A 24,194-nucleotide genomic window follows, 5' to 3' on the forward strand; every position below is an offset into this window, starting at 1 on the left:
AAAGTAAAGTTGCATGGCTTTTTCCTGTCAAACAGCAGAGTGCGTTGTAAAATGAATTGTCCGTCACTCAAACAAAAATCTGGCTAGTGTTCTAGGGAAAAAACTGCAGTTCACGTGGGCTTTGTGGATTATGCTGAGAAGTAGAAAAACCTGTCCTCAAGTGAACTGTAACAGAGCAGCTCACATGTACGCTTCTTAATGACAGCATCCTCTGGATGGGACTGCCGTATACACACTGCACAGCCCTTAATCTGACTGTTTTTTCTGAGCCTCTTGTGGTGCTCCTATGGCACCAAGACACAATTATTAATTTTTATCATCTTTCAGTTCAAAGTGCCCAAAAATAATGAGATGTCTGTCTTGCAGCTAGCTACAGAGATGTTTATATCACTCATGGTAATGGAGGGAAAGGATGATTTGTGCGCTCAGGGGCTTGGGGATGCAAGACAACACAGTGTGCTAGTGCTGGAGACAAACAGGGTGCTGGCTGTGGCCCTGCTATGGCCCTGACCCGAACTCTGTAGCAAACACGACTGTTGAGTTTGCCCTTCAAGAAAAGCACTTGACTGCTTCTGGAAGGGAGCTGAGCAGCACACTATTGTACGTCCAGTATGGGCAAGCAAGGCATCACGAATTGAAGTCAAACAAGATGTGAGCCAAATAAATAGCCTAAAACCCCTGCTGTTCAGAAGGTATTTTTATACCTGCATGATTCTGGTGTAATTTTGGTGAGATGAAGTGCAATCATTCTTGTTCTAGGGAAGAAGGAGGAATATGCTTTCCATTTATTTTCTTATTCACTGAATTTTGACTAGTGAATTAACAAACCTGAAATTTCTCCAGTATGAAAATCCCACTGGATTATCATAGATGCTTATGCTCCTTCCTGTTTAGTTACTTTTCCTTCAAATGTTTTCACATTGCACTGATGAGTGAAAAATATTTTTCAGGAAGTCTCGAAAAAAATAATTAAGTAATTTTATTTAAATTACAGGCCATTGAAATATTTTTTGAAATGCTAGAATGATTTTAATGTATGTTTCTGTCATGTACGTCATAGTTCATGAAACTCTACTGAGATGTTAGCTGAGCATTTCTGTCATATAAATTGTTTCTCCATTCCCCTTTACACTTTCTACACAGGCCAATTTCCTCAAAAACCTGTTCATAGGCACAAGTGTAAGCAAGAAGAAATATCACATTGCAGAGTTCACTCTTATATAGCTTTTGATTATGGTTGATCAAAATCTTTCCTTTGCCCTGTTGAGGTGTGTTGCATGTGGTGTTGAGGAGTGAGGAAATGGTGCATTTCCCTTTCAGTTTCGCATGTGGTCTTGAATGTATCTATCCTGAATTCTGAGCTGGATCTGTAGGCAATAGAGAGTTATCAGGAGGCACTTGCTGCTCTGGATTGCCTTGCTACACCTACAGGCATCTACTTTTGGCTGTTGTCATAGAAAAAAGGTACCAGAGGAGCTGGATCTTTGCCCTTACTAGTAGTAAGACTTCTACTATGGTTTTGTGAACGTAGACCTAGTCTTATTAAGTGCTTTCAATCTCCTACAGAGTGTTTTCACTCTTAGTTCCCACTCTTGCCATAGGAGTCACTCACAAGGTCCAAGTTCACTGTGTCAGTCTGTTCCCTGCAAAGGCAGCTTGTGAGGTTTCTTTCACAAATTAGTAAGATGTCATTTACTCATAACGCAGTATTCATCTGTGTAATCAGCCATTGAATAAGTTGATCTGGGCCAACCCAGAGTTTACTTTTGAAGTGATTTAACCACAATATCACTGTAAATCTTTCACCAGTGTGGTGGTTTTTTGAGGTTTGAGGTATGAACATGAACCATGGGGAAAAGCCCTTAATTATATGTGACTGCATATCAGATTCATATTTCATTCCCTCCTCCTAGATATGCAGTTTTAAAGACACAGGACAACTTATTCTCATGTGGAAATTGAGAGTTTGTTTATGTTCACTGTGAATCAAAATGAGAAGGAACAGGAAGGTGTGAAGACAAGGCTTATAAGGACTGTGATCACAGGAGATAATTAAACAATTCATCTTAGCCCAGATTGCCCCTGCATGAGCTGCCAGCATAAATGTGGAAGTCTGAGGTGTAGGGCCTGAATTAGGGTTCCCATTATCTTCAGAAAATTATCTGATTTTTGCATTTATTGTTTTGGGGTGGTTTTCTCTATTTGTACGTTTTCCTCAAACTATAACCACCTTTTCAGATATGAATACTCTAGTCTCTTAATTCCATATCTGAATACAGGGAAGGCATTAGTCTGAACTAATATTAGCTACTCACTAATAACAGTCCTCTGTAAACTGCACAACAGGCACATCGTGCAATATTTCTATAGAATTTACATGATACCAACAATGCAGTCAGTATAAATCATTCATGAATAATGTCATCTGGTTCAGCTTCCTCAGTTGTTTCTTAGTAACCTCAGGTAGCTACTGCCACATGTAATGTTTTTTCTCTCTTTGTTCCTAAATACCTGTTAATTTTTATGTATTTACTATAGGGAAAAGAAAACCTCTTCAGATTTTAGTTGAAAAGCTTAATAGGTTAGTTAATTGTGCAGTGGGGGAAAAAATCTCAGCACAATCAACATTCAAGTAGAGTGAAGAAATGTCCAGGAACTGGAAAAATGTGAAGTAAGTTAGAGAGAAGGCCACCAATTACTTCAGAAAGAAGAGAGAAAAACAGTCCACTGTGGGAGGTTAAGTTGCATCTTCTTAAAACGAGTTACTTGGCCAAGCTATTGGTGTTTTAAGTAAACGTTGGCATTAGAAAATTCATGGCTGATACATGGTTAGAGAAGTGCCAGGAGCTGGTGAGGAGGGTCAGAGTTGGACAATTACTGAATGAACTATTTTACGGGAGAAATAACAATTTTCTCAAACAAACAAAACAAAACAAAAATATTTTCAGATATGTCGTAGTATTTCATGTGAGCTGTGGGAGCTGCAGGTCTGGGACTGGGTCAGACTGGGAAGTACCATGGGCAGTTTTGGGCTCGGTCCTCAACTGTCCCAGCAACAGGGCAGTAGCCCAAACTGTTCCACCAACCACTGCCCATCACTTGCTGCAGCTTCCAAGGGCCACGTGTTCCATTGGCAGTGAAGATGTGACTCAAGCATTATCTGGCAATTTTGAGCTGAAGTCCAAATGCAAGAGCAGCTCCTCTGGCAGTAGTCCCACTCATGGGGCTCTGCTCTGTGATCTCCTTACAATGATCCTGCCGTTGGAAGTGGTAGTTTCTGAGAAGCGGAGCCACTTGGCATCACTATTTCTAAATTTTACAAAGGTCCGCTTTTTCTGCCACCTTTTGTCTTCTTTGCAGTGACAGCTCTCCAAGAATGTAAACCAGACATGCTCATTGGGATGAATGAGTTGCCTTTTGATTTAAGCATTTCTAAATTTAAGCATTTGAGCAACCTGGTCTAAGTGGGACATGTCCCTGTCACAGAATCACAGAATCACAGAATTATGTGGGGTTGGAAGAGACCTCTGGAGATTATCTAGTCCAACCCCCCTGCCAAAGCAGGTCCACCTAGAGCAGGTTGCACAGGAACATGTCCAGATGGGTTTTGAATTTCTCCAGAGACGGAGACTCTACCACTTCTCTGGGCAGACTGTTCCAGTGCTCTGTCCATGGCAGGGGGGTTGGAACTCGATGATCTTTAAGGTCCCTTCCAACCCAAACCATTCTATGAAACTGTTTGGGCCTGACACGAGTCATAGGCACCCTCACATCCGTTGCTTTGTCCTTATCACATTGGAAGGCACCTCCTCCCAGGGTGCCATTTGGGAGCACAGCTCTGTAAAGAGATTATGTCCACCGAGAGGGAGCTCTCCTGACCTTATCAGTCTCACAGCCAGCTGCAGTGACTGGGAGACAGGTTTGTGGCATTTACCTTGAAAAGGTCTCCACTGTTTTTGTAACTCCAGACTCCTTCCACGAGATTTTACAGTTCTCCGAAGTGATGAGGACCTCATTTTGTTTTGAAGGTCATTTTAAATAACGTTGAACTCTGTTTGGGGTTTGCTTGTTTCTTCCTATATTATGAAAACACACACATTGCCATCTACCACCACCTGCCATAAAGGTGTACCTCCACCTCTCCTTGTGCTTCCTTTGTGTAGAGAGCTCTTGTAGATTCATAGCATACTATTATTTTATTTCAACTACACCCCAAGCAGAAGAGCTGTGGAGAGCGGCAGTGGTCTCCTAGAGGGCTTGTTCCCTGAGAAACTAGCGGCACTGACAAGCCGCAGGATTTTCTGCAGCAAAGTCTGGACAAAATCGACCACTCTAAAACAGTGCTTCCTGGCAAATGATGTTCAGTCAAATGGAAGCCCTCCTGCAGCGTTTCAGTGCCCACACTGGGCTGCTGCTACAAAGAGCAACAACTGTGCCTGCTGAGTTGAGTCCCAGAAACTCACAGCTAATGCATCCAGAAATCCTCTTGAGTACCAGCTGATACTTTAGACTCCTTTACCGAAACAGTGTGTTATTTAAGGAGAGTTCCGTACGTAACTTTATTTCAGGCACCAAAGAGAATGTCGTTTTCATGTTTACAGCATTAAATGTTCTAGCTTTTATATGACAAAAGCTTTATACAATTCTCTTTGTTTATTAAGGGGACAGCTTTACTGACTGTAGATCAGAGACGATGGGAAGATCTGAAGAGCAGACTGAAGATAGCACAACCTCTTCATCTCCCACCTCGTCCGGGTATCAAAGATATTTTGATTTGATTCATGTTGAGCCCCAGTGTTCGTAATTCCCCAGGAGTCTGCGATTCAAATTAAAATTGCAATCGTGAGGCCACTAGGAGGTTGTGCATAAGTTAATGTGGAAACAGGCTCCAACTATAGATCTCTGCATAAGGCTATTAAAATCAACCAAAAAAAGGTTGTGCTTCGATGGTTTTAGGATAAGCCTTAATGAAAAAACGAATTTCTAAATGAAAAATATTTGCAGCTGGCTGTTAATGATATGAATGGAATGTATTAACCTGACAGCAGTTGAATGATGCACTTGCCCTACAAGTACCAAAGCCTTTATGCAACACTGTTGTTCAGTATTTGAAATTATATATTCAGAAGCTCTATTTGATATGGAAAATTGTAGCAGAAAATTAGAAATGTATTTGGAAACTGGTAAAGGATTATTTTGCCACCAATGAACATGGAAAATATGTCAGGAAATAGGGGAAAAATACTACTGTGTATTTTGACTCTTCTCAAATTCTTTCTTTTTCAGATAACGATGGCTTTAGAGCTAAGATGTATGATATAACTCAGCATCCATTTTTTAAGAGAACGATTGCTGTACTCGTTCTAGCCCAGTCTGTGTTGTTATCAGTTAAGGTAATTGTATTTCTTCTAAGGTTTTCGTTATAGTAGTACAGCATGTGTTGTGCATTGCCTCATACCAGTTAATGATCAGTTGAGCCATTACTGTGATGAATGTAGGGAAATATGATTTCTAGATACAGCAGTCTCAGTTGGCACAGATCACTTGAGATTAATTGTAACTTGTGGAGCTGAGTCAATTTCTGCCTTTTTGTAGTCTTGTCCACTATTTTTAATTTCCAGTTAAGCTGTAACTCTGTGAGAGAAGAATACACCAAGATGCCATTCCTGTCTGAATATATTTTAAATTGAAATCTATTCATTAACAAAACCTGCAAAAAAAGTTAAGGCAATGAATAGATATTTAGTTCTGTTTAACAGCTACTCTTCTATGAGCAGATTTTGTTTGCATTTCAGTGGGATGCTGCAGATCCGGTGACTGTACCTTTAGCAACAATGTCTGTTGTTTTCACCTTCATTTTTGTCCTTGAGGTAAAGTAGTAAATTTTGTGACTTCTTGAGATTACGACTACTATGTATATATTTCATTTTGGCTTTAGGGATGTTGTCTCATTTTTCACTACGTTTTTTTATTTCTGAATGTGTACATTTGGGGCTCTCCATGTCACTTATATTTAAACATTGAATTGTAGAAATAAACTTTTAATTTGTGATACTTCATACATCTTCACCACTTTCAGCTTTGTGTCCTTTTATATATATTCAGCTCTGAGCATTTCAACTTCTATTTTGGTGAATCCAGTGAACTCTTTTCTTGCAGAACATCTCAGATTAAATTCATTTTGTACAACACAAGGTCTGTGTTGTAACATGGAAGTTCTGCTCAATCCATTTCTATTTTGCCTGGTTCTTTGGAACACGGTGCGTTAATCCCCACCATTCTGTAGCTGTGACATTGTCAAACCTCTCTCAGTTTTGTTTTGCTTTTTTAAATTATCATACTTCATTTTAACACCTTTTAATAAGCTATGTCAAATTCCAGTATTAACTATCTTTTGTTGTACAGATCTGGATCCTGTAAGTAATAGTTCTCTGTCCATGAAAAAATTGTCTCCACAGTCAACTGTGCAAAGCATAATTAGCCTGTTTTCATAAGATTGGAATCTAAGGATTTAAACACATTTTAGAAAGGGGGGTGGGGGTGGGGTGGTGTTTATGTATAAGGATATCCATAGTGTAACAAAGCACACGTTTATGAGGTTAAAGAAGATGCTTCCTCTGTGGTTAGGTTAGTACATAATTCTTTTATAAGTTTGTGGTGGAGTGTTTTATTTTCAGTCCCCTCTGAATAGCTGATACTGACCACTATCAGAAACAGGATAGTAGGCTGCGTTTCACACTGCTCTAATCCAATATGACAGTTCCTATGTTCCAGTGATAGGTTTTGCCAGCAATGATGAATAAACAATGAAGTGAATACCTTGTAGCAGCTGTAGCTAGAGTATGTCTGTTTTGTTGCTTCTTTTTTCCCTACCCAGGAGAAATCAATATCTCTTGAGAGACTGAGCAAACACAGAAAAGTTTGATTTGTATCATACACAGACAGGTTTTAATTTACCTAGTAACTATGTCTTTAGAAATACTTTTTTCTCTTATACTGCCAGGGGAAACAAATACATTTCTAGAATTTCAAAGGAACTTTGTCAGAGCCAAGAAAAATTTGTTGACTGTCTCAACAGGCAAGCTGTCACACTGTGAGTGCACAGGATTTATGGACAGAGGAAGCAGCCCAGGATCTTCCCTAATGCAGCATAGTCTGGTTACAGAGTCTGCGATGTACATGGTCTGCTACCACTAGCAGTGAAGAAGGCCAAAGCTTTCTGCATAGCTAATGGCCCTGTGTCCAGTCTAAGGACTCCTGATGCAATCTTAAACCTCTACTGCTCACCTTAGTGTATGTGGTATAGGACAACAGGAAGAATTCGGAGGTCGCATTTGGTGATCACAGAACAAAGTGAGATGTGATTTTCTATTTGCACGGTGTGGTGTGCAGTTCAAGATTATAGACATCTGAACTTAGGTGTCTAAATTATGTACGCTGGCAGCCCAGAAGCCAACTGTACCCTGGGCTGCATCAAAAGAAGTGTGGCCAGCAGGTCGAGAGAGGTGATTCTTCCCCTCTACTCTGCTCTCGTGAGACTCCACCTGGAGTACTGTGTCCAGCTCTGAGGCCCTCAGCACAGGAAGGACATGGACCTGTTGGAACGAGTCCAGTGGAGGGCCACAAAAATGATCAGAGGGCTGGAGCACCTCCCCTGTGAAGACAGGCTGAGAGAGTTGGGGTTGTTCAGCCTGGAGAAGAGAAGGCTCTGGGGAGACCTTATTGAGGCCTTCCAGTACCTAAAGGGGACCTACAGGAGAGATGGGGAGGGACTCTTTATCAGGGAGTGGAGCAATAGGATGAGGAGTAATGGTTTTAAATTGAAAGAGGGGAGATTTAGATTAGCTATCAGGAAGAAATTCTTTACTGTGGGGGTGGTGAGACACTGGAACAGGTTGTCCAGAGAAGTTGCGGATGCCACATCCCTGGAGGTGTTCAAGACCAGGCTGGATGGGGCTTTGAGCAACCTGCTCTAGTGCAAGCTGTCCCTGCCCATGGCAGGGGGGTTGGAACTCGATGGTCTTTAAGGTCCCTTCCAACCCGAACCATTGAATGATTCTATTAAATTCTACATGTGAGGTAGGTGTTTACAGAATCACAGAATCACGGAATGTTCTTGGTTGGAAGGGACCTTTGAGATCATAGAGTCCAACCAGAAAAACAAAAACAAAAACAAAAACAAAAACAAAAACAAACAAACACCAAAACAAAACAAAACCAAACAAAAATCACACAAAAGAAATGCCCACAACCACACTCCACCCACAAACAGACACAAACCAACAATCTCAGGCACTAGAGCATGACCTGAAGTGCCATGTCTACACGTTTCTTAAATACCTCCAGGGATGGCGACTCCACCACCTCCCTGGGCAGGCTGTTCCAGTGCCTGACCACTCTCTCAGTAAAGTAATTCTTCCTAATATCTAATCTAAACCTCCCCTGATGCAACTTTACACAGGTGTCACTGTGATCAAGAGAGGTGTAGGGTGAGATTCAGTTGCCTAAATAACTGAAGGCATCAAAAGCTTTTTTTGGGTACCCTAGCTGGTCTACACTTACCTCCACTAGCCACTACAGAAAGAGCAGGGATGTTTGCAGGTCTTGTGTCATCCCTGCCAGCCCCAAGCGTCTATCTCCAATCATAGAATGACTAAATGACAGTGTTGCAAGGTGAGGTAGAAAATATCAAATAATGAATGCCTTTATATAGTAACACTTGACTTGCTTTGAGAAACTAATTTTTTCTAATTATGTGTAATTAGAAATTACACATTTTAATTGTGTATGAGAAACTCCCTCTACACCGTTACCCTACCTCGATATCTGTTAGCTGTTGTGACTCTTTCTTATCAGTATCTATTCTTAAGCTTCCTGCCTGCACTCCTATTACCTGTATTGGAAATGTCAAGCATTTCAGCTGTTGCTTGTGCCAGGAACATTGTAAAATGTACTGCCTTTACTGTTCTTAGCTTTCTTCACTAGATGCTGCTGAGTACAGATGGTGCTGAGTACAGATTCTTCCTTAAAGCAAGAAATACTTGCAATATAGGAATGATTTTTAATTAATTTGAAATATGGGAGCTACAGAACACAGTTATATGCTTGAGTTCAAATGGGCTTCTGTGATTTTAGCCTGCTTATGGACCTCTAGATAGATAGAATACTACTACCTCTTCTACCTACATATTATTGATATAATAATTTTCTATCTTCATAACTTGCTTAACTATTACAAATCTGAAGCCCACATTCACCTTAGCAATCTATACATTAAGCATTCAGACTAAGGTGGTCAGGTGCACTCCTTCAGTACCTGAGGGAGAGAGACACTTCTATAATACTGTTCATCCCCTCATCTCAGGTCATCTGTGGTCTTCCACAAGTACCAGCTTTCCTCCATCTAAGGGAAGCTTATGTGATCCACCTAGTCTAGCAACTGAACTTGTCCATGTGGGAACAGTTAGCTGACATGAAAACTGCCCTTGGTTGTTTGGAAACAGTCATAAGATGAACTCAATCAAACATTTTAGACATTCTTAGAGTAAGAAATAACCATTTATTCAGTACAGCTGAGAAACTGTTTTTATTCATAGGTCACAATGAAGATTATTGCCATGTCACCTTCTGGCTTCTGGCAAAGCAGAAGAAATCGTTACGACCTCTTGGTTACATCTCTTGGAGTTATATGGGTGATACTTCATTTTGCCTTACTGGTAAGATTTACAAAACACAATTTCAATGATTAAGCTTGATTTTATCTGCTAAGCCTCAGCAGTAGGATCACTGCTATCCATCCAGATAAACTCTTGGGAGTTTAATAAGGCTGAAATATTGCTGAGACAAATTAGGCTTGATGCTAAGAAGAAGGAATCCTTGTCCTGGGCAATGATGAATTACAGAAGTTATCTGATATGAGATGGAGTCTGTAAATGTGGTTAAAAAATGAGGTCTTTGGAGGAAGGGATGTGAGTGAGAAAAGGAAGGAACCTGAAGAGGCAGAGCTCTTGCCAACTGCAATCTCATGAGTGGCAAGTAAGAAAGAGTAATGCACAAAATCCAGATGGGAACAGAGGGCTGGAAGAAGGCATAGGTTCAAAATTGCTGAACAGTAAAATCTGTCCCAAACCCAGCAGTGACTCTCGACCACTGGTTTTGATTAAGAGGCTATGTTTAATGCAAGAAAGCATGAAGAAGATGGGAGGAAATCAGCTCTCCATCCCCCTCATCCTGTGTTTTTAACAGTGCCTACACCCCTCATTCCTTTATTTATGAAGGAAGGAGTAGGGATAGTTGATGCTTGTCTCCAATCACAAGTTGTGGAAGTCACCACCCTAAAATGGCTGGGGGCTTCTCTCTCATCTGCCCCAGACTGTTTGGAGGAAAACATGTCTTGTGTGGCCAGTCATTTTGCCTTGACATCCACAGCTTGCTCCCTGCTACTGAGTACCTTGGAAAGCCTGAGGAGTTTCTCTAAGCCAGCAGCTGCCTAGACAAGTAGACTGGGGCTGCTGGATGTAATTACAGCCCAGCTAATAGAGGATTGAAGGTGGGTTTTTTTGGTTTGATGCATGGGGAGATTTGGCTGGTGTTTTTGAAATGGTAAAGCATCTTCTGTTATTTTCTTACTGCTCTACTGCTAATGAAATATCAGTGCTACTGGTTTATGATTTATCTTATTTCATACGGCAACTGCCCTACATTATTAAAAGACCAAATATCCTGATCTTTCCATGAGATCTCTGGGGAACAATGTGTTAAGTCTTCTGTGTTTCTGTTCCAGAATGCATACACATACATGATGGGGGCATGCGTAATTGTCTTCAGGTTTTTCTCAATCTGTGGAAAGCATGTAAGTATAAAATGTGAACTACAACCATTGCCGTGCTCATATACGTGTTGTGTTTGGATTTGCTCTGGTGTAATTGAGAATAGGCTGGCAGAATAAGCATTAGGCAGAGAACAAACACATTTGTTTAACAAGCGGTGACATTCTGCATTCTCTTGCTGTAGAACTTTTTAGACTATCCAAACATTTTCTGTGAAGTATGACATGTTAAAGTAAATGTGATAAAAAGACTGCTGTACTGGGTTGCTGGGGTTAAGAACAGTAAGTCAGAGGGTTTGTTCAGTAAAGATAAAAAGTTTTCCTTCAATCAAACTACACAGAGCCTGTAGATCCTTAGAAGTCAAATGAGAAATCCTTGCTTCTCCTAAGCAAATAGGCCAAGTGATTGCCTTCAAAGCTTTGTGATTGATTCTAAAGTTTTTTCAATGTTTTAACCTACTCATTTGTGCTTTCGTGTTAGGAGGTGCATCAGTTTCAGTAATTTATCTGTTGTTGTACGATGTGATGGCTGAAAGTCAGCATGAGTTATGTTTGAAAGAACAGCAGAAAACTGCTACCCTCAGTCCCATCAAGGAGAATTTTTCACGGTATCCAAAGTGGTTAGGGATGTTAGGTCAATCTAGGGCAATAACTTTATTAAGAGTAAAATGTATGCGTTCATTTACTTTATGAAGAGTAAAATATGCATTCATTCAAAAGTAATATCTATTACCTAGGCCTACTGCCTACGTAATTTCCAAAATTATGCTCTCTTCTTAAGCTCTTTGGCCAACTTGTGCGAGAAATTAACTAGTTTAATCAAGCTGTGCTTATCTTAAGGAAGTCCCCTTCTCTGTACATCAGTCCATTTCTTTAGGTAAGCTGCAGTATCTGTGATTTCTATCTAACAGCATCACTTTCAGATAAGCCCAAAGTAGTTTACTGCACCACTGCAATGCTAATTTTGATACTTCTGGAGCTTACTGATCCTAGAATATTATAGTTAAGTTTATGCTGCATTATTGCTGCATTAACCTACACTGTATTATCCTATATATACTCTTTGAAGAGCAACATCTTGACCTTGTAAATTAGGTGGATATGCTGCTTTCTTTAACGAGTAAAAAGCACACCAAATTTCAGAGGAAAACACAAAATGTTCAGTTCCAATTAGATTCATAATGTACCATTTCACTGGGCTCATCCATTAACTTATATGTGTAAAGAACTTGTCAAAATGGCAAGTGCAATCAGTCTCTTTTCCCTTTTATCTCTGCTGCCCTGAATGTCATCATGGATTCCTTTTTCTCTGCCCTTCCAGGTGACACTAAAAATGCTACTCCTTACTGTGGTTGTCAGCATGTACAAGAGTTTCTTCATCATAGTGGGAATGTTCTTACTGCTTCTTTGTTATGCTTTTGCTGGAGTGGTTTTATTTGGTACAGTGAAATATGGAGAGAACATTAACAGGTACAGTATGTACTACCTCATGGGGATGGTCTTTAAACAGTCCAACAAAAATCACTTTCTGCTAGAGAGGAGTTTATTTGTGATGAAAACCAGAGAAGCCCCCAGGTCTAGCTGAGACACTGAGCCATCTTTCCAGTCCTTGTGCGTTGGACCAAATGACACCTGATCCAGCCCAGAGCAAACTGAGAGCTCTTCTTCATTATGCCAGCTGGAATATACTTCAAAGCAGCGCTGCGCTAGCTGCAAGCTGCTGAAACACGGTGTACCTTCTGCATCTTATTGGCATCACTCAGGAACAGGAGTCACATACCAGGCTGATTCAGAGTGGGGAGAGTTCCGTGAACTGGCTGTTAACTGGAGATTTCCCAACAAATAACATTATCAGACTTCAGGAAGAGAATGGAGACAGGAGATAGGAACTGACCATGAGTCTGCTTTCGCTCTATGATAAAATGAACCAAAATCTCAGACCTGTGTCTGAGCTAACATTCAGTTATTATATCTTAAATCATGGAATAAATAATTCAATGAGCTCATTCAAATAATGCTGTAACTATTTTCAGTTTAAAATAGTAGAACAGTAGAGAATGGAAATGATTTGCATTTTTTCTTGCCAGTGTTTTAATTCTGGAACATGAAATGATCTCTCTCTCTCTTATCCTTTAAAACAGACATGCAAATTTTTCATCAGCTGGCAAGGCTATTACTGTACTCTTCAGAATAGTTACCGGAGAAGACTGGAACAAAATTATGCACGACTGCATGGTAAATACAATACTGCCAGAGATAAAGTAGGCAAGAAACAGGAGACACTCTTGACACATCTCAAAGTTTTTCCAGTGTCTTTTTACAAGGAATGTTGTGATTGCCCTTATCTCTTCAGGAGATATAATGTTCGCTAAACCTCAGAACATGATACAAAAATTGCCGTTCCAATCAAATGCTCACAATGTGATATTTCATGGGACTAGTTATTATATGATTTAAAAACAACAACAAAAATATGTTGTCAAAATCGGAAGTGCAATAACTCACTTTTCCACTGTTTTGACTGTGGCAAGGTGACTTTTCAGGTTCACTTCATCTTTAATGCCTGCACTTTGGCTCATTCCTTGTGAATGGTAGGGTTAATGACCTCAAAATTTGTCCTGGAATCATTGTATTTTGCCATAGTACTATTCTGTCTGTATTTTGCGTTATGATGAAAATCATATTCCCTTCCTTTTTAAGATTAATGGGCAGGGAAGTGTTTTGAAAACCACCACATTTCAGAGCACCGAGTTGTTTTTTTACAATGGCATAATGCACAATGTGCCTTGTGTGTGGTAGGGAGATCTGCACCTAGGCCTTTTTTGTCATATTCTCTGTTCTCTGGTTTCTGACTGCTAAAGAAACAACAAAAAACTACCCAAAGTAATGCCTACATCATTATTTTCTAATTGTGAGACTTTTAAAAATGATATTCGTAAGTATTGTATTGATTGTAGAGAAAATAAGAATCTTTTTATGATTGATTGATTTTGTTTTCTTTTGCTTTGAAGGTACAGCCTCCATTTTGTACACCAGATAACAGCACCTACTGGAAAACAGACTGTGGAAATTACGCTGGTGCTCTTATGTATTTCTGTTCATTTTATGTCATCATTGCATACATCATGCTAAATTTGCTGGTTGGTGAGTGAAAATATACATCAATAACAAAAATGTCAATTTTGGCATGTGGTATGTTAGATTTGAGTCTGTTGCGCTATTCAGGTATAAGGTTACTTAGTACCTTCACTGTTGCTTTATATGCATATGATGTTTTCGATACTTCTCTGGCACGTTGTATGCTAAAACATAGGAAGTTTGGGAATGAAAGTTTTTTCAACAAAGAGACGTGTTGTATTTGTGGACTATAGTTCCCTTAAGGGCTACTATTTTCTGAGCTTTTCCTTCCTCCAGTTAACATTTTTCCAACATCCTTGGAATTGTCCTAATTGGTTTTAGATGTTAGATTAGGTATCTCACCAGCAGTAAAAATACAGCTTTTAAAAAGTGAGCAGAGTGAATAATGATGTAGCATGACAGTATATTACCTATTCAAAACCGTCATCTGAACATACAGGCATTTATTTGTGTGAAGTTTGCACAACAGAATTCATACTTTGTTGAAATTCATTGTTGCTTATAGAGATTAACCAGTTAGAATGTAACTACAGGCTTGCTTTATAGCGTATTTTGGTTTTGTGGTTTTCAGCTATCATTGTGGAGAATTTCTCGTTGTTTTATTCAACTGAAGAAGACCAACTTCTAAGTTATAATGATCTTAGGCATTTTCAAATTATATGGAACATGGTTGATGACAAAAGAGAGGTAAGAAAACTTGATAATTACCACAGAAATCCACTAAATCTATGTTTTGCGTTTGAAAAAACATATGGAGAAAACAAATCGTGCAGACAAAACTCAAAACTGTTCAGGTTGTGAAAGTTCAGTGAGCATGATCTAACATTGTTCATGGCCTTTCAAATACTGACCCATATTCTTTACTACTGTGAAGTACTTCTAATAGCAGATTTAAAATCAAATGTAGATATTCATAGGATCAATAAAATAGCATCTTTCCTCCCAGCTCCCTGAGACTTGTTCCCTTGGAAGTCTACAGACTCACATCCATTTTTGTGCCTGATCTTCAGAAGGGTTTTGCTGATATCTCAGCACTGTCTCCTATAAGACCCTGATAGAGAAACTGATGAAGTACAGGCTGGATGAGAAGACGATGAGGTGGACTGAACGCTGACTGACTGGCTGGGCCCAGAAGGGGATGATCAGCGGCACAAAGTCCATCTGGGGGCCGGTAACTAGTGGTGTACCCCAGGGATCAATCCTGGGCCCAATCCTGTTCAACATCTTCATAAATGATCTGGATGGTGGGGCAGAGTGCACCCTCAGCAAGTTTTCAGATGACACCAAATGGGGAGGGGTGGCTGATGCAGCAGAGGATCATGCTGCCACCCAGAGGGACCTAAACAGGCTGGAGAAATGACAGGAACCTTATGCAATTCAACGAGGGGAAGCGCAAAGTCCTGCACCTGGGAAGTGCTGGACAACCCCAGGCACCAGTACATGCTGGGGGCTGACTGGATGGAAAGCAGATTGACAGGAAAGGACCTGGGAGTCCTGGTGGAACATGAGCCAGCAATGTGCCCTTGTCACAAAGAGGGCTAATGGTATCCTGGGCTGCGTTAGGCCAAGCATTGCCAGCAGGCCAAGGGAGAGGATCCTTGCCCTTTACTCAGCACTAGTGAGGCCACACCTGGAGTCCTGGGTCCAGTTCTCGTCTCCTCTGTACAACATAGAGAGACATAGACATACTGGAGAGAGTCCAGCAAAGGAACACTAAGATGATGAAGGGCCTGGAGCATGTTTTCTATGAGGAGAGGCTGAGAGAGGTGAGACTGTTCAGCCTGGAGAAGGCTCAGGGGGATCTCATCAGTGTATATAAATACCTAAAGGAAAGGTGCAAACAGGATGACACCAGGCTGTTTTCAGTGGTGCCCAGTGACAGGACCAGAGGCAATGGGCACAAGCTGAAATAACGTTCCCTCTGAACTTCAGGAAACGCTTTTTCACAGTGAGGGTGACCGAGCACTGGTGCAGGTACCCAGGGAGGTTGTGGAGCCCCCATCCATGGAGATATTCAAAAGCCATCTGGACATCATCCTGTGTCCTGCTTAAGCAGAGAGGGTCAGACAAGGTGACCTCCAGAGGTTCCTTCCAACCTCAACCATTCTGTGATTCTAGGATGAGAAGAGCATCTGGGGGACTGAGCTGTTCAAATGCCCATACAAGTTAAATCGTCATCTGAATTATTTCAGATTTTCAAAGGCATCTCTTTGGACATATAATTCTCATTACAGATTAATGCAAATGGGGAAACTAAACCCCCGAGCAACTTTGAACATTTCTGACAAAACAACCAGCACAGATTCTCATTTTATGTCAGTCAAGTAACAGCAAAGCCTTCCATGAATGTGCAGAAGACCTGGCTGCATGTGTATATTCTTCAGTAATGTATTCACAGTGACTTAAGTAGGCCAGGATTTGACATGGAGTCTTTGGAGAAACAGTGTTTCTCTCACTGATCAAGTTGAATGTCTGAGTCTGTTGTTAGGTCACAGTAATAATTTACCATCTATTATGCAATTTTACCCAGGGAGTAATCCCTACCTTCCGAGTGAAATTTCTACTGAGGCTTCTGCGGGGCAGGCTGGAGGTGGATCTTGACAAGGACAAGTTGCTGTTCAAACACATGTGCTACGAAATGGAACGGCTCCATAATGGTGGTGATGTCACTTTCCATGACGTGCTCAGGTACCCTGACATTTTCTCTAAATCTGTAGAACGGGTATATTTCTCTGTATTTCTGTACTTCTCTTCAGGCTAACAGGTATTCATTAAGCTTGGGAAAAGGCAAGACTGGAAGCCACAGAGGCATTGCCATTTTAAATGTAATACAAAAAACTAGATTTCCCTTTTTATCCTTAAAAAATATTAGTGATGGAAAATGCAGTCCTAGGGAATCAGCTGTAAGTAATTTTAACATTTTCATTGGAGAGTTTGTCATGAACAGGAGTCATATGTTGGTTTTGTATCCCAAGCAGTGAATTATTGTCCCCACTCATGTAGCAACATGACAGGGAATCTGACTAGAAACAAAATAGAAATAGGAATATTATTCAAGCATAAACACTTGGGGGGAAACCCACAAATGCCTTAGTTGCTTACAGTTCAGCAGCTCACCTGTATTGGGTAGCTAGATATAGGTGATCAAGTTTTTATTTGTTTTGAGCACCACAAGTCTCTTCTGGCTGGAATCATCATGGCATTTTTTAGCTTCAAATGCAAATTTATTGCACACATCTGAATTACATATTTTTGCACTAAGGTCTTAAGTATGAGCTTTTATTTTCTAAATTAAAATATAAGGTCACCAGCATTTAAATAAAACACAACTGTGTTTCTTCCAGCATGCTTTCATATAGGTCTGTTGATATCAGAAAAAGTCTTCAACTGGAAGAGCTGCTTGCTAGGGAACAACTGGAATATACCATAGAAGAGGAGGTGGCCAAACAGACCATTCGCATGTGGCTGAAGAAGTGCTTAAAGCGAATCAGAGCAGTAAGTCAAGCTAAACCAGGATCTAAATGGTTGCAGAAATTGTACTGCTCAACAATGCTGGAATTTGCTGTCACTATGCTTCATTTACTCTGGAGTCATGATAATATTTATGTGAAGAAGTATGTGGCAGTTGCTAACTCAGCAAAAAAAGTATGTTACAGCTCAATTGAAAGCGCTACAAAAATAAGCATCTTTTGAAGGCAAAAACTGTCTTCCTGCCAAAAATTTATCTGTCTTTTCAATACAGCAGGAAGATGCATGTGCAGAGACCAAAGTCAAAGGAATAAAGAAAAAATAATGTAATTTGATGAATCCTCATAGACTAATACTCCCTCACAGAATGCGATTGTATCATTTCCTTGCTTCCGCTGGGAGAAGATACCATGATCAGTCACCAGCATATATGGAATCCATATCAAGATGCATCATTTGAATGAGCCATTACAGTAACTCTCTGTGTGCGAATTAGCAATGTGTACATGCAAATCAGGTATATAAACTGTGGCACACAGAAGCTGTGTCTATGCTAGTAAACTAGAGCAGGGCCAAGGCATTGGCTCAGGACTGGGATGGGGTCACCCATACTCGTTAGCCTGTTCCTCAGCACAGTTCGGACCTGTGCATGCTCATACTCTCCCCGACCACTGCTGTAGGAGTATCACTGCCCTCCAGACACGGGTCAGGGTGGAGACTGCCCCCAGGAGGCAGTGGTTGAAACTGTCTTGTGTGGTAAAGGAGAGATTAGCCAGATCATGCAAGTCCCGGCCTCTCACTTGGCTTCAGCGCTGCAGGAAATTCCAATCTGTTTAATTTACTAGTATGGACCTAGTTAGTGCTTCTGTATTCTGTTTACGCAGTGCTTCTGATCATCAGAAACATTTTTGCCTTTTCTCAGGATAGCTACAATATATGCTGACCAAAGTTTGTCTTGGATGAAATATATATTAAAGATTTTCAGGAAATTTGAATTGGGTTTTGCAGTTATTCTCTTCTTTTCTTCCAAAACCAACTCTTCCTTTATATAAAAAGGTATAGGCTGGTTGCCTTGATGACTGTTACTTGACAACTTCAGCTACTGTAAGGCTGGGTCCTTTTGATGCATATATTGACAAGCATATTTTGATGTATATATGGACAAGCTCGAGAAGTGGGCCTGTGTGAACCTGATGAGGTTCAACAAGGCCAAGTGCAGGGTCTTGCATCTGAGTCAGGACAACCTGAGGACAGGCTCAGGGCTGAAGGGATTGTAAACAGCCCTGCCAAGAAGGACTTGGGGGTACTGGTGGATGAAAAGCTGGACAGCAGCCAAAAATGTGTGCTTGCAGCCCGGAAGCCAACCGTACCCTGGGCTGCATCAAAAGAAGTGTGGTCAGCGGGTCGAGAGAGGTGATTCTTCCCCTCTACTCTGCTCCCGTGAGACTCCACCTGGAGTACTGTGTCCAGCTCTGAGGCCCTCAGCACAGGAAGGACATGGACCTGTTGGAACGGGTCCAGAGGAGAGCCGCAAAAATAATAAGAGGGATGAAGCACCTCTCATGAGAACAGGCTGAGAGAGTTGGGGTTGTTCAGCCTGGAGAAGAGAAGGCTCCAGAGAGACCTTATTGCAGCCTTTCAGTACTTATAGGGGGCTTATAAGAAAGATGGGGACAGAATTTTTTACAGGGCCTGTTGCAGTAGGACAAGGGCTGATGGTTTCAAACTAAAAGAGGGTAGATTTAGACTAGACATAAGGAAGAAAATGTTTATGATGAGGGTGGTGAAAAACTGGCACAGGTTGCCCAGAGAGGAGGTACATGCCTTATCCCTTGAAACATTCAGTGCCAGGTTGGACGGGGTTCTGAGCAACCTGATCTAGTTGAAGACGTCCCTGCTCATTGCAGGGGAGGTTGGACTAGATGACCTTTAAAGGTCGTTTCCAACCCAAACTATTCTAAGATTCTATGATTTTTTAACTTTATAAAAGCTTACTTCTTGTGTGTGGAGGTTTTCCATAGAGACCTGTGATCATGGGATCTGGCTTTTTCTATGTGTCAATTTATTAAAAAACATAACTGGACAATTTGAATGTAATGTACATTCCAGCTGAAATGTCAGTGTTCAAGGCATATTCAGATAGATAGTTTCATTTTGATCTCATCTCTGTAATAATAATGGCAGTAAATTTAATCTCAGCTCTCAATTTTGGATTTGTTCATCTCTGTTGTTCATTTCATTATGATATTGAATTACACTATGTTAAAGTAAATATGCTATTCATTTCACTCTAATAATATGGTTCAGATCATTTCACATTATATGAACCTTTTATAAACTGAATGTAATTATAGAATTTTAATATATATTTGCAAATTCTCTTGTTAGTCTCTAAGTCTCTCTAGAGGGAGCATGTGAAAACTACCCAGGAAAGTGAAACCCTTCCTAAGGGCTGTTTATTTTAATTTAAAAGCAAATTAGATTGTAAATTCATAATGGTAGTGGGTTTGTTTTGCTGTTTGTACTGTAAATCTATACTCAGTCCCAAGTTTTCCACTTCTGTTTTATTTAGTCTTATTGGCAGACTATTCCAAAGTCCGTGAAAGAAATCAGAATTTTTTCATTGCCTTCATGTGAATCTTCTTAGTGAATCTCTATCAATGTCCTTGTTTCTTTTTCTTTGCAAGAACTTTTAACTCTTAAATTCAAAACATTTATATGTTTTTAAACTCCAGGTTTAAACCAACAGTTGGGAAACTTGCCTTCCACTTAATATAGTTTGTAAGTGTCATCCTCTATTTCCTACATAAAGGTTAGACATATGCTGGAAGTCACTTTATTTAAGTAGCGACCATCTGATACGTGTGGCTTTATCGATGCACGTGGTATCCACGTCTGGTGCTAATCGTTTGGTTAAATATTTAGAAGGCTTTAAAAAAAAAATCAAACACCATGACACACTAATGAGAACATTTCTGTTGTCACATGTTGTACCTTGATAGAAACAACAGCAATCGTGCAGCATTATCCATAGTCTACGAGAGAGTCAACAGCAGGAGTTGAGCCGATTTCTGAATCCTCCCAGCATTGAGACAACACAGCCAAGTGAAGATATGAACGCTATTAATCAGGATAACAGTGCACAGCCAGAGGTGTGTTGACCAGAAGACCACCAGTTTCAGAAAACTCCCATGTTTCTTATTTGTTCTTTTTTAAACATTTTAACTGGAAAAGTTGAAAGCACTATCTTGTTTAGCTTCATTCTTTGCCTTCAGATGTAAAGGCAAGATGGTCTATGGCAGTAATTCCCCAGCCTAGTTAGCTGTTTTGCTAGCACTATAAAGGGCAAACTCAGCTGTACGACTGGCAGCACCAACTTTCAGCTCTACCATGAGCTGTGTACAGGCTCAGGGACTTGAAGTTTTCCTGGTCAATCATTCTGAACTAGTTTTTACACTGAGAGTGATAACATCGGGTATGCTGGGTCCTGGGAGTGGGAGTCCTGGGCTCTTCCAAGGTAGGGAATGAAGAAGGTACAACATAAGGACTCCACTGTAGAAGACTAAGAACAATTTTGTACCCTTCGGTGGGACTGCATAGTGGAATTGAGCCCAAATGGTCTTTTTTTTTTTTTCCTATTAGTAGTAGTTTTCTGGGGCAGTAAGGAATAGAAACCATGCTGCCTTAACAAATGGCAATATATTTTGTTTGTATCCATGTATAAAGCTTGGAAATAGAATGGAAAGATAACCCTTCTTGGGATTATTCCCATGCAATGGGGAACTATGACTGAGATTCTTTTTTCCTCTGTTCAGACAAGTAGCCAGCAGCAGCTCCTTAGCCCAACACTTTCTGACAGAGGTGGCTATCGACAAGACTCTGCAGATGCTGGGAAACCAAAGCGGAAAATTGGGGAATGGCGTTTGCCATCAGGTAAGTGAAAAATGTGTATCAGTGTAGTCCCCACACGCCAAATCACTGCTGTACAATAACAAGGCCTTGAGAGGCTTCATGACTCACAGTTCCACCTTCTGCCTGCTGCTTGCAGGCACATTAGGGTTTTTCTACCACGATGCATGCTAAAATACAGCTGTCCTCTCCCCTACCTCCCAATTCTGAAAGTTTGGAAGATGGGCTGCTCAAGCATTGCCATATGCAGGTTGTTGGGTTTTTTTACTTTTGCATACATTTACTCAGGATCTTTGGACTGAGGGCTGTACCGTCCCATATGTTTGGCTAGCATCTTGTGCATTTAGAGTTCTCTTTAATCATATAAACCACTGTGAAAATGAGTGTTTTTCCTAACAGTAATAACTTCTGGGTGCCTTGTTTTGCCTAAGAATACCAGGTATATCATTTATATAATAAATAATAATAATATTATATTATTACACCATAATAATACATTTTTATATCTTCACTTCGGCCAGGAATTGGCCAGGTATACAATCAGTTTCCCATTTATTTTCTCACAAACAGGAAACATCCTCAAGTTATTCTAGTAACTACCATCCACTAGACTAAAGGAAGGTTAGACTATGCCTTATAGAAGGATGAGAGAGGTGCACAGGTACAGTTAGAGGCCTTATTAAGTCTTTATCTCAAGAGCACTCTCCACCACCTGAAATAGTCTCTCTTAAAGTGCATATTGACCTCTGCTGCCTGCCACACTCATGGCTAACAGATTAGGTGTCAGCCCATCAACCTGCTTTCAGCTGCCATCAGTCAGTCCTATTCCAAGTCAGAGTGCTGCCTTCACAGGCTGCCGCTGTTCAGACCATAATCATATCTAGGTGGAAGCAGAAGAGGTGGTCATGCTATGAGTACCATTAACCCTACTTTTGTGACCAGAGTACTTGTCCAAGAAACAGGACAGCTTAATAGAGACCTTTCAATTCATGCTTTCCACTTAAATGTCACTGAGCAGCAAAGTTCAACGTTTTGTTGGAACAGAGAGAAAAAGAGGGAGTGTGCTAAGGAGGAATCGTACTATTGTAGCCAAATGGATGGGTTTTCCAAGTGAGAATGAGGAGTTCAGGGTTTCCTTTCTTCGCACTGACCTTGGCCATGTCACTCTTGAATGTTCCTCGGTGGACAGTCTCAGAAAAGGAGGGTCACCTCCATGCACAGTACAGCCTGGCAGATGTTAAGTACTCTGCCCCCAGTCCAACGAAGACATGTATTTAAGATCATGAATAACATCATTAAGACCAATTGTGGTTTTCATATACTTACACACGTTTTAGTGCTTTCCTAGAGCCATACCAGCAGCTTGTATTAGCGTCCACCCCTAGGCTATAGTTAAATATCACTTTCTAGGTGTAGCTGCCAACTCTAAATGCACTTTCCCCTTACTTTTTCTGGCACTTACCACTTTCACCATTTTGCCAGCAGGTCAGCTCGTGAAAGTACTGCTTAAACCATTTAGATTGCAATTAGCCAGGTAAGAAGAGACATATTGCATCAGCTATCCCAGCAGAAGGCAATGAGGCACCGCTCAGTTAAACTACTCTACCAGCAGATTAGTGGGAGCAGAGTGAACTGGAGCTGAAAAAAACCCATTAGAACAGAGCCTTACTCTTTCTGCACTGAATCAGTTTAAAGCTGCTGCGGTACAGCTGGTTCTGTATACCTCAGTTGTACACAAAAATGGTCAAGAAGCAGATCTGCTCTAATATAAAACTTTCTGTTTAATTTCATAGCCCCCAAACCAATAAGCCATCCAGAGTCTTCAGTCAACTTCCGCTTTGGTGGACGTTCAACTATGAAATCTGTTGTATGCAAAATGAATCCCATGTCTGAGGCTGCTTCTTGTGGATCAGAAGTCAAGAAATGGTGGACAAGACAATTAACTGTGGAGAGTGATGAGAGTGGAGAGGACCTTCTTGATATCTGAGAAAAATTTAAGTCATACTGCGACACCAACCACTTCAAGTACAATCTAATTTTCTATATTTAGAATTTAAGACGCTGTGTGATGTACGATTTCTTTAAAATCAATGTCATAAATTTTTTCAAATGCTTATCCTTCTGCCATATGAAGCATAGCACACACCTATATGTTAGAATCCACCGCTATAGGTACTAACTGTACTTTAAGAAACCTGTATACAATAGCGTACTAACAAAGCCAGAGAGACTATATTGCCTTTAGCAGAAAAAGCGTTGAAAGAGTTCATGTGTTCTGTAGCTGTATAATGAAAATGCATTTTGATAGACACACCTCTGTGATTTTCTTCAATCTATACCATACTTTAAAGTGGCAACACTTTACAATACAGGGGTAATGTATTTCTTCTTTTTGTGTTTTCCCTCAGTTCTTATTTAGTAACATTTCTTTAGAAAGATTTTATTCACAAATGACCTGAAGAGGTCAGCACTGACTTCATGTTCAAGGGAAGTATTTTTACAAAGTACAGATTCTGAATTACAAATCTAAGCTTTTTCTGGACCTTTTTTTAAAATATGCAAGATACAGTATAACTCATTTTAAAATCAGAAGGTGAAGGACTGGCTTTTAAAATGTAAATATATTAGGGTTTTGGTTAATTATGCAAAGAGCTTGATTTTCATAGAGAAAATAGAAAAAAGAAAAAAAAAAGACATGAAAACTGTGCATTTAAGCATCTAGCAAAAGACCTCCATGAGAAAAACATTGTTTACGCTTCATTTTCAGAATATACTGGTTACATATATGTATGGTGTCATTATTCTCCTGTTAATTGGGTCCCATTTCTTTGTGTAGTCGTAAAATAACTTT

General features: G+C 40.4%; 1 protein-coding gene across 2 annotated transcripts in view; it reads left to right on the forward strand.

Moving 5' to 3' along the window:
* The window catches only part of NALCN (sodium leak channel, non-selective), a 249,753-nt gene extending 226,423 nt beyond the window's left edge, over positions 1 to 23,330 (forward strand). For both annotated transcript variants that reach the window (XM_074168527.1, XM_074168534.1), the window contains 14 exons: positions 4,662 to 4,755; positions 5,287 to 5,393; positions 5,796 to 5,870; positions 9,597 to 9,716; positions 10,784 to 10,852; positions 12,150 to 12,298; positions 12,970 to 13,063; positions 13,840 to 13,972; positions 14,538 to 14,653; positions 16,497 to 16,654; positions 17,311 to 17,461; positions 20,437 to 20,586; positions 21,250 to 21,367; positions 23,137 to 23,330. In XM_074168527.1, coding sequence (XP_074024628.1) covers positions 4,662 to 4,755; positions 5,287 to 5,393; positions 5,796 to 5,870; positions 9,597 to 9,716; positions 10,784 to 10,852; positions 12,150 to 12,298; positions 12,970 to 13,063; positions 13,840 to 13,972; positions 14,538 to 14,653; positions 16,497 to 16,654; positions 17,311 to 17,461; positions 20,437 to 20,586; positions 21,250 to 21,367; positions 23,137 to 23,330 — 1,728 coding nt within the window. The remainder of the gene's footprint in view (positions 1 to 4,661; positions 4,756 to 5,286; positions 5,394 to 5,795; positions 5,871 to 9,596; positions 9,717 to 10,783; positions 10,853 to 12,149; positions 12,299 to 12,969; positions 13,064 to 13,839; positions 13,973 to 14,537; positions 14,654 to 16,496; positions 16,655 to 17,310; positions 17,462 to 20,436; positions 20,587 to 21,249; positions 21,368 to 23,136) is intronic.
* Positions 23,331 to 24,194: the final 864 nt, after the last annotated feature.

This window comes from Numenius arquata, chromosome 1 (assembly GCF_964106895.1).
Source record: "Numenius arquata chromosome 1, bNumArq3.hap1.1, whole genome shotgun sequence".
In the NCBI taxonomy this organism is placed as follows: domain Eukaryota; kingdom Metazoa; phylum Chordata; class Aves; order Charadriiformes; family Scolopacidae; genus Numenius; species Numenius arquata.